The sequence below is a fragment of the Mytilus trossulus genome, chromosome 7 (assembly GCF_036588685.1).
Source record: "Mytilus trossulus isolate FHL-02 chromosome 7, PNRI_Mtr1.1.1.hap1, whole genome shotgun sequence".
Taxonomy (NCBI): domain Eukaryota; kingdom Metazoa; phylum Mollusca; class Bivalvia; order Mytilida; family Mytilidae; genus Mytilus; species Mytilus trossulus.
Window position 1 is genome coordinate 30,073,114 of NC_086379.1, and position 11,464 is coordinate 30,084,577.

General features: G+C 32.4%; 2 protein-coding genes across 2 annotated transcripts; both read right to left on the reverse strand.

The window, feature by feature from the left end:
- Window positions 1-283: 283 nt before the first annotated feature.
- On the reverse strand, window positions 284-2,487 carry LOC134724911 (toll-like receptor 13). Its single transcript, XM_063588267.1, has one exon. The coding sequence runs from the start codon at window positions 2,477-2,479 to the stop codon at window positions 359-361; it is 2,121 nt and encodes a 706-aa protein (XP_063444337.1). The 5' UTR covers window positions 2,480-2,487; the 3' UTR covers window positions 284-358.
- A 1,740-nt stretch (window positions 2,488-4,227) lies between these two features.
- On the reverse strand, window positions 4,228-4,644 carry LOC134726337 (myb-related transcription factor, partner of profilin-like). Its single transcript, XM_063590737.1, has one exon. It carries the CDS (start codon window positions 4,642-4,644, stop codon window positions 4,228-4,230), a length of 417 nt encoding a protein of 138 aa, XP_063446807.1.
- Between the last annotated feature and the right edge of the window lie 6,820 nt (window positions 4,645-11,464).

Genomic DNA, 11,464 nt, shown 5'->3' on the forward strand with positions numbered 1-11,464 from the left:
AACCCAACGCTTATATAAGAGATGAAGAGCCATAATCGAAAAGGTCAAAAAAGTATAGCCAAATCTGTGAAAGGAATCAGAGCTTTGCACGAGGGAGATACATTCCTCAATTTATAATAATTTTTACATTTTGTAACAGCAAGTTTTAATAACAAAAAAAAATCCGTATTTTCATTTCGGTACTGGCTCCTGGGCTTGTGATACCCTCTGGGACTAACAATCTACCAGCAAAGGCATCGACCCAGTGGTAGTAATAACATTAACGGTACAAGTTTTTCTACACCAGATGAAACAACTCTCCATCCAAGTGACAATTTATAAATGTAAACCATTATACGGCTGCTTAAATTTACAATTTTTATAACAAGGAAACTGGATGATGTCCGACTGATTTTCGAAGACCTTCTACAACAGCTTCCCAGAATAAATCCTCCCCAATTCCTTTTTTGTAACGAATATATGGTGTACTGTCTAGCAAGGTACGCAATGGACTCGTCATACTTTTCGAGTTAATATTTTCAAGCATAATTAACACAAGTGCATCTCGTCCTTGACGACGCCTTCTTTCCTGAACGATGTCGATTTCCCATTGACACCATTCACTTTTAGCCAACGCATTTGACATAATAACAACAACCTTCCATGATTCCTTTAGAAAATTGTCTACATTTGAACTAATTGTATCTCCGGCAACAAAATCTCTATGGTGAATGCAAAACTTAAAACCCTCTTCGTTTTCAAGTCTTTTAACAAACTGGTTATGAACCCATATCCGATCTGAATCGCAATAAACAACGAAGGCATGATATTTATAATCCTCGCTGCTTTCAATTGGCAAATAACCGAACTTTTTACGATGTTTCACTCTAAGAAGATAAACATAATTCTTCACATTTGTGTTGCACTTTAAGAAAAAAAAAAACGTTATTATTATCAGGAATCCAAAAGCAGAAATTAAAATGACGGTCGTCCAAATTGGATCCCAAGGAGTACACAATTCAACAGTAGGTTTGTAATATTCAAGTAACACATGATTAAGGTTACTTGGCTGAGTACAATAGTATTTATCGGGATAACTTACAATGCTAATATTCGTCTGGCGCAGCCAATTCAAAAACCACATTTGCTCACAAATACAGGAAAAGCGGTTGATGGCTAAACTTATTTTTTCTAAATTTTTCAATAAAGATGGCGGAAATGATGTCTCGACAATGATAGTTATCAAGTTACTACCCAAATCAATATATCTTAAAGATGTAAGGTTGCCGAAAACTTTTGGACCATGCCAACTATATATTCTATTATCATTTAATATAAGTCTCTTAATGAATTGCATTTTTGTAAATGTGTATTCCGGCAAATAGTTTAGCCTGGTTGCTTGTAAGTTTAGTTTTCTCAACTTTGTCAATGGAGATAGCAACAAAGGCAAAACAGATAAACCATTGTTTATTACATTTCCAGCGAGATCTAAACTTTCTAAACCTTTGCAGAATACAAATATTTTACTAAGAGCCAATGGTGGAAGTCTGAAGAAATCAAAATGACACTTTCTAAGCGATAATGTCTTCAACGTCGAAATATTTAAAGCTCCATCTTCTATTTTTTTCAATGGTTGACCTACAGCCATTAATCCGAGTTCCGTCAAATTGTGTAAATTTTTAAACGTATCAAAATAAATAATTCGGATTAGATTACTACTGAGGATGAGAACTTGAAGCTTTGGCAAACATCGAAATTGACTAAGGTTTGATATCTTATTGTTACTTATGTAGAGTTGTAATAAGTTACCAAATGCACTATTTATATAGTTGTCTATACAAAAATTCGGTAAACGAATTAAATTATTGTGGTTTAAGTATAGTATTCGAAGGTTTGGCATCACCCCGGGTATGACATGTGTTATTTTATTAAATCTTACGTCCAGTTCAGCCAATTGTTTTAAATCTGAAAACAACAAGCAATTCAAAACCGTCATGCTATTGTTTTTTAGACTTATCGTATGAATTTTACTTGCTTTTAAGGATTTGAACATATCATTCGGAAGAACAGTCACACCAATGTCTGTTAAGTAGAGCTTTTGTAGATATCTAGATCCTGTGCCAATATCTATCAATGCATACCTAACATCAAATACATCTAATGAGTGTTCTGATGAAATAGTAAAATGAGTAATCCAAGTGAAGTTAGTAAATGTATTTGGCTTAATTTCAGAAATCCTATTATTTGTGAACTTTAGCTTTTCAATGTGATTAAAAGTTAAGTTTTCTATGCTTTGTCGGGAAAGTACTCCGAGATTACCATTTATAAACGTTACAGAGCGAATTTGATCTGGTAAACGAGGAATGTACGTAAGATTCTTCCCGGAGCAAATAGCTTGTAAATACCGACATTGACATAGCGGGATCGGACATACAACGTCACTGTTACCTTCTGCATGAATCATTAAAGTCAACATAGCAAAAACTATTGATATTTTCATGGCAGCAACTACCTACAATTGAAACACAATATATAAAAAATATATAGAAATAATAGAATATGAAATAACACTTAGTGTAAATTTCATGAATCCGATCGCTCTTCAATTTATATTGATTAAAGTGTTAAAATTAAGATCTATATAAAAGATTTGATAATCATTTGCTTATTTGTTTTAAATGTGTGTTTTGTTGTTGTTATTTAATGTAATTGAACTAAATTGAATAAAAAGTATTCAACATAAGAGTTGACATTGTAAATAAAATATATTTTTGATTGATGAACACAGTAAAACGTTTAGACGAATTTGTCAAAGTAAAACAAAACCAGCACCAATGTCTTTCAAGGATTAGTTGACAGTTATTTATGACCTGATATTGATGTATAGATTATTTTAGAAGTGTTGGTGTCTTGAGTGTAGATTGGTTTGCATAGGAACACAGAATCAAAATAAAATGTTCGCATGCTCTTCAGCTTCTGTTTTGGGCTGCAGCTTTATAAACTCAATCATAGATATACAGAATCAATCTCTTACACGTAGTGCGTAAGTTATTGGTGTTAGGAGATTGTTGAAGATTTTTCAAGTTTGTAGGAGACCTTGTCATCATAACTGAGAGGTTTTTTTTCGTGGAACAGGAACATATTGTTTTACATCTGTCCGTCCATGATACTAGTGATTGTAGATTGTTGTCAGGTTGAATTTAGGTGGTTTCTACTTGAAACTTTAATTTCTTGCTGACTGTACCTCACAATAATTCGAAATACCTACATTGCACCCCTTTATTATTTCAAAAAAAATAACCTCAATTTATTAACATTGCGCCTCCCTAATCTGAAATCCTGGATCCACCCCTGGCGGTTGCCCCTATTCCGAGGCGATGCAAAAGAAATTTGTGTTGTGACGAAAGATTTAGTTGTATTAATTTATTGTATCAAACAACGTGCAAACAATAAAAAAAAGAAAAGATGCATCTGATCTTAAAACTTAACAGATTTTTATATAAGCAATCAATCAGTCAATTTTATTGTCAGAAAAAATCTATAATACTCGTGTTGAAGGCCGTACTTTGACTTATAATTGTTATTTTTTTTTAAACATTGTGACTTGGATGGAGAGTTGTTTCATTGGCACTCATACCACATACATGTATTCTTATTTATATATACATTATGTTTGTATACGAAAGTAGTCATGAAGGGCTAACTTTTTTTTTACTTTCGACTCGGCTATTAATTAATTTGGGTGGCCTCTTCTGTGTACACACGTTTTAAAAGATGACGTCACGTCATGTTCTTGATATAAGTGTGCATGATTGGAATGTCAACATTGGAGTTGGATAATACACTCGAGTTTTACTGGAAATTCAGACTTTTTAATCGATAGACATTCAGCGAAAAGTCAGAATGACTATAAACATGTTCATATGTATGATTTTAGAAAACGTCAAACTTGACTGTAATCATGCAATCTAAAGGAAAAAAAAAGGATTTAGTGTGTTCAATAATCGCTTGCTCTGTTAGATTGAGTACATATAAAGAGAAGGAATAACCAGTATTTGAAAGGTAAGTTCTTTTTTTTTTCGAAATCGTAAAAAATGTGGTTATTTTGCATTTTGTGACGTCATTAAAATGACTGTAACCCCAGCGTTTGTGAACAAAACAAATAGATACATGACAATAAAGAAAGATTTGCTAGCTAATACGTGTATCTGTATATTTCATATAAAGTTATTTAGCATATATGCATAATTATATAATCGTACTCTCAAACACTGGAGGCATAGTGGACTCAAAACCACAGGATATTCCACTAAAATTTGACCTGTCCTTCATCATTTCAATAATTTTTTCTTCCACGGCTGATGGTGGCTTTGGTGCCGGCCCTCCTCCAGTCAATTTCCTCTGTTTTTTTACATCATTATATATTTTTTTTGCATTCTGTTGTAAGTTTCCCCATTTATATTTTACTTGCTCCGTCGTTCTTTTTTGAAGTCCAATTGCATTAATTTTAGAACATATTTCTGCCCACTTTTCATTTTTTTTGTTATTTGTTAAGGTGTTTGTTTGCTTTGATTTTATCACGAACTCATCCTTTTCTACAAGTTCTTGTAATAGAGTTATTTCTGAGATGCTCCAGTTTGGTTGCCTTTCTCTCTTAGACGCCATGTCTGCCAAAAGTACGCAAAATTGCGCGAGGGCGAACATAACTGATTGTTAAATACCAAACTACTAGTTAAACGTAAATTAGTAAACTCAAACGTAACTAACTGTTGTGCAACGGATTTTTAATCAATAGTTACGTAACTTGCAGTTAAAATTTAAACTGACAGTTAAAGGCTTAACAGTTAGTTATACTAACTGACGTTCGTGCAACCGGGTCCAGGTCGTTTAGATAAGTGTTCCTGTTATGATTTTTAAGTATATATAACGTTTTGCTTAGTAATTTGCTAGGGGGTCTCATCAATGATACCAGGCTTATATTGAAGTACGCCGGACGCGTCATTTATTTACAAAACATTTAGACGAGTCACTCGAATCAAGAAATTTTAAATATTAAATATTTGAATTTAAATTAAAAGCATAATCAATTTAATGTAGAATACGCATCTTCGCACATAAATACTGTATGTCAGATATGCAAAATGATTCTAAATATTGCTGCGAAAACAAATAAAAGATATACTATAAGGATACATGTACCACGGTGGGTATGGTTGTCCTGCGAGAGAACGTACTGTGCTGGTGATTCGGTCCTGACGGGTGCTGGTGATCAATGAAAAAATGTAAACAAAGACGAAAATTATGTTTTTTTACGTTTTCACTCATAAAAAATGGAAGAAAACGGTTGAGATTTTTCAATTTTGTTTCTTATGGGTTCATATGTAAACCATTAAAAAGTTGACCCTCTAAACTGTTTCAGTAAGCGTAACACAAAAATGCTCATTTTCAGAAAATCTACAACTGAAAAAATAAAACAAAAATGCTCATATAGTCCGCTTTCTATACAGCAATCCACACGACAAAACTATTTTGTGAAAAAAACATTGCAATTAATTAAAATTTAGCATTTTCTCAATTTATTCATGTCCTGATACTGTGCTGGTGGGTCCTGTCATTGTGCTGGCGGGTCCTGATACGGTGCTGGTGATTTTGGATAAGAAGTTGGTCATATTTGAAACAAATGTTACAAAATCAATAAAATTGGGCAGATAATTGTTGTCAATAGGATCTATGACTCCTATTTTAGCTCTTGTGCATCCATTTTGGCTGTTTAATATGTGTTTTCAAATGATTGTAACTTGTATTACATAATTACATTAAAGGGCAACATCTTTCGTCCAATATCAGATAACAATATATAGTATCAAAAATAAAAATAGTTTTATTAAGATATTAAATGCCCCTTACATTGAGGCTTCAACAATGATCAAAGCCCATGCCGCATAGACTTGTTTGTTAGCGCTCCGCATTCCCCTCCCCACTTCCACCCAACCAACCCTGCTCATTTCCTCCTTCATTGTTACAGTGGTGTACCAACACAACAAAATAATAACACAAAGACACACATTATTGAACAATGAATGCTCTCAGGTACTGAACATGCTGAAAGCTAGTTTAAAGTCGCATTTTCAACTAATAGATAAACCATGTTCTCATATACAAAAATCCAAATCGTGTCGATTAAAAAAGTCTCAAACCTTAAGTTCACATTTTAATGTTTGATGAAGCAGAACTTTAAAAGTGTGCAGTGAATCTTGTGCTCACAACAGTTATTGTCATAATTATGTTTGCATAAGACTTATAAAGGAATAAAGAAGGTACCAAGAAATATTTTACACTTCAATTTAATAATCATGGATGGAAGGAAATGGTACGGACTTACATAGGACAAAAAGAAATTGATAGTATTTTTTGGCAAAAGACTTAAACGCTTCTTTGCATTATATAGAACAGCTCTTCTATAAAAGCATACACAATAAAACTTTGGTTGACTTGCTTGCTATGTTTGCTTGGATGTTTTCCAACAATAGGGAGGCGGAGTTTCAATACATACTGTGATTAATTTGATTGGACAATTGCAAACTGACAGGAATTGAAGTTAATGTTTATTGTCCAAACACATTCTAGTATATACATGTAGTAAACAGACTACTCAACTGTCGTTTACTAACATCCAAACAATCATAGCAAGCAATTTGATCACTGATGGTTTGCTTTGCATATATTTATAGAAGAGCTGTAAATTCTAAGAAAAAAATCTTGTTGTCGTAGATGGTTAAATCCTCAACAAAATCTCAATAACTTTGTTTAAACGAATAAAGGTTTCAAATCAAATGTTCGTGGACTGTTTAGCTTCCACCCTAACGAGGCATGTTAGCTGTTCGAATGCTGTTGCAACTGACGCACAACTTTCACATTTCCATCTTCTTGACTGAAATATTTTACCCAGCTCATACTTGACAGGATAGTTATCCTAGTAACAGGTATAACCAATGAATTGAACACGTCAAGTTAAAAATTCCACAATACTATATTATTCATTTTATGTGTCTATTTGTTCGAAAAAAGTATAAAAGAAGAAAGTTTTTCTAATGTCATGATTATCAGTCGCTTTCTAGATCTATGCTAAGCATTTATTTCAGATGACATGGACTCCTCACCCTGGTGACCCTGCTGCGTTTCATAACTTTATCCGTATACATATATCAACAGATAAACAAAAGACTGCAACTGGTATTTTTTTATTTAAAATGATTCGTTGTAACGAGAATTTTTGTGGTGAATGGAAACTGTGAAGGTCAAAATCTTAAATTGCCTATAAATGTTGCTTGACCCAGTTTCGTTAAATGATCTGAAATGTGCAAGGTAGATAGACATTGGCCTTTTGATTTTTTTGATTTTTTTACTCGGTAAGTTTTGCCCTAATTGCTTGAACTTTTGCAATATTAACGCCGATTTCAATGAGGGAATATCTTTGGTTATCTTGCTTGCTGAACAGAAATGTCATTGTTATGTTATGTAAACTACCCTACTTTAAGAGTAGACTAGTCCGACAAATGACACATCTTTCTGTCTGTAGGACAAGGCTACTTCGAAAGGAGGGTAATATACCTTACCTAACAATGAATTCACGGTTAAGCTAACAAGAAAGCTAACCAAAGATATTACCTTTGCCTACATACTCAATGGAATCGGCTGCAACTAAAAACTCGAATACATTTTAACAGACAGTGGTCATGTTTGTTGATGAATATCGGTTTTCCTAGATTCACTCTTGAAAAATCATTTGGTAACATTTGGTCAAGTAATTTCAGAAAAAATCTTTTTGTAATTGTGGACGCCAGGACAATACATGAACCTCACACTACCCCTCGACACAGGTGAGCTTTTATGTTATCCTATAGCGATTCGGGTTGATAACCAGTTGAAATAAAGCCAGTTTTTTTGTGTGTAGATTTGTATTGTTTTAAACTGTTATGACCTTTTAAAGTTAAATGTAGGTGTTAAATCTAAGAATTTCTTTTTTAAACTAATATACTTGTTTTATACTCAATGGTAGTATGAAGCTACGAGATATTTTAAGTTTTTGAAATTGAAGGCATAAATAATAAAGCAAACGGTAGTTTCAAATACTTTTAAATAGATTTTTAAGGATAATGTACCCTTGTGTTGATCCCATGCTAAACATAACAAAAATCTCTGTTCAAAGGTATGTGAATTTTCTACAAAAAAAGTGATTTTATTTTCACCAAATTCCCTTTTTCTACTAAATACGATAATGAACTATAAATAATAATGCTTTGCAAAAAGTTTCCCCTTGATATATGTAAAAAAAATATATCTCTATTATTCATTGTCTGTGCTGTTTTGCTACTATTGCAGTTTGCACATTTCGTAATTGACAGGCCACAGAAGGGGTCATAAACCATACACGAAAAGATAAAATATTGATCTAAGTACTTAATTTGCATCTCTGAACCCCCACCCCCGTCTTGTTTTTTTAGGAGGGTGTCTAAAAATTGTCAATTACAGACAGCCGAGTACGCATTTTATTTTCAAGGCGTGATTACGTTGATTGTTAAAGTCCTGAAAACGGATAGAGTGGAACAAAAATGTTTGATATATCTGGTTTTAGATTCACTTCTTCTAAATATAAATTCAGGCTACATTTTCATATAATAAGACTAAGAATTCACAATATCATAAAATGCAGAAAAAAATGGATGAATTGAAATATCTTAGTAAGGAGTCATTACTACAGAGATGGTGTGTTTGACACACACAACGTAAAAGCTTAGTGATCTTACCAATATTATAATAAAAGTGTATTTTAGTTGGGTAATTTTTCCATTTACTTAATATTTTTAATTAGAATTAAGGCACATTTGATTTTTATTCATAAAAATGTTTAAATATAGAAAAGTAGGACACATTGTTCACTTCCTCCCCAGTAATTCTTTACCAAAGATATTTATTTATTTTGGAATTTTGAAATGAAAAAGCTAAGAAATCATAGTTTTGTTTGTGTTCTCTAGATTATCCCGTCTTCATTCTCTGACATATTCTAGTCTGCCCTTTCATAAAATAGTGTATTTTTTTAAATGTTATATCGAACTTTCGAAAGAAAAAAAAACCTGATAACCGTTCTGACAAAAAAATTATGTTGAAAAAATCTTACAGATACAGTAAGTGATTCTTAAAGCTATAAGATACATTTTACTTTTAAAATACAACTTTTAAATCTTACGGGAAACTATTCCAAGCTTAAAATTTTCACTGTAACAAACCAAACAAAAAAAACAAATCCGCAATACTATTTTGTCATTCTTATAGTCAGCACTCAATTGTTCAAAACCAAATGTGTTTTAAGCTGCCAAAGACATTTTAATTTTATGGGTTATTGTTGAAGGTCGTACGATGACGTATGGTTGTTAACACATACTTCCTTTGGTTTCTTATGGAAATTTGTCCATTGACAACAAACATACCACATCATATACTTTATATAAGTATTGTATAAATTACAACGTATTTTCATGATCTTGCAAAATGATCGTAATCCCGAAAAACGTTAACATATTTTCTTATCTTAAAAGGGGACAAGAAGGGTTCCATTAACAGGCCAATAAATAGGATTACAATTAATTAAAAAAAAAAAGAAATAGGGGTATTTTCTCTCATAATAACAGTAAACAGATTCACAACAATGTCAATTTCAAGAAAGAAGACAACAGTTAATTAAACAATAACAGTACAGCATCAATGATATAAAATATATGACACTTTTAACTAAAATATAAAGGCACAGAACCAGGACAAAGGAGCACAGAACCAGGACCGTTTTTCTTATCACCAGCACAGTGACAGGACAATTCTGTTTAACGAACTTGCACGACTTTTTCAATATAATATTGTTGTAATATACTTTGCATGGTACTTATGACGCATCAGAGAAAAATTAAGCAACAAAACAGTTGTTTTATTGCCGTTCTGATACAATGTAAACAAACCCACCAGCACAGAATCAGGACCCACCAGCACCCGTCAGGACCGAATCACCAGCACAGTACGTTCTCTCGCAGGACAACCATACCCACCGTGTGTACACTTTGAACCAACATAAGCGTAACATTATTTGCACATACAATAAATCAAAATTAAATATAGACTTGCCTGATTATATGACAATTTCTAAATAAATTAGAAAGACTTGTGTTGTAATATTATAGTGTAGACTGCATATCTTGTAATCAAGTATATGTATCAAGTGATACTTATATAAATGTTCCACTAGAGAAAACAACACAAGCGACATAAGTATCTACTTTATACGTTAAATGTTACTTTACAATGGTATTTGTACGTAGGAAGCGTAAACTTCATGTTATTTATACCTTCCAAGCGTCATTTCAAATACATTATACGTATGTAAGTGAACATTATTAATTTGGATTGTCTTTCTTTTCCCCAAATCATTTTTAGACCGTTAAACAGGTGAAAACGTACATGTATCAATCACTGACTTTGCATACGTAAGATGGTAAGCCCGTGATTGTTTTTACAGATTCATATTTTTTTTGACAGTAAGCTAACAAATAGGATTTTTATAGATAAAATGAAATATATCAGTATCTTTTAATTTAAGTTGTCATATTTGATACCTTTTTTTCCAAATTGATTTATTAAAGTTTTCGGTGAAGACGACATTTGTATCTTTACAGTTGTTATGTTAATGCGCAATGTTATTTATCAACATATGCACACTTATTTAGATTAGTAGAAGATCTTTGTAGAGTCCTCAGTCATCAATTCCATTTTTTTTAATGCGTTACAGCGCATACTACAAAAATCGAACAAACTTTGAAGTTTATGCAAGGAAATAAATCAAGATTTTAAAATTATAAGGAGTCAAAACAGATAAAAGGAATTGTAGCTGATGGCTGCAAATTTATTTTTTTTGCTTTCTGAAAGTTTATTCTCTTTCATGTAGAAATAGCAAGAGCCATTACAACATATGTAAAGTAAATTTCAGGAAATTTTAGTCATACACTGGTACGTACACACGATTTCATATTACATTCATTTTTTTATAGTCTGAGTAAAGCCTTTTTCAATTAATATTTTATAGTGCGTCTTTTCTGTTTGAAGTGTTAATATACTGCTGTATCAGGTTTAGGGGAAGGTTGGCGCCCGTTAAAACGTTCAAATCCGCTGCATATATTCCTAAGTCAGAAATTTAATTCAGGAACAGTGCTTGTCGTTTGTTTGATATGTTTGATAAATGTTTCTCGTTTCGGTTAATAGATTAGACCGTTGGTTTTCCTGTTTGAATTGTGATACAATTGTCATTTTGGGGCCCTTTATAGCTTGCTCTTATGCTCATTGTATGTTGCTGTTGCTTAGGGATAGTTATGATGTTGCTGTTAATTTGCTGCTTTTTAGAATCAAATAAAGGAAATCACATTCAAACTCATTGAATGATTTC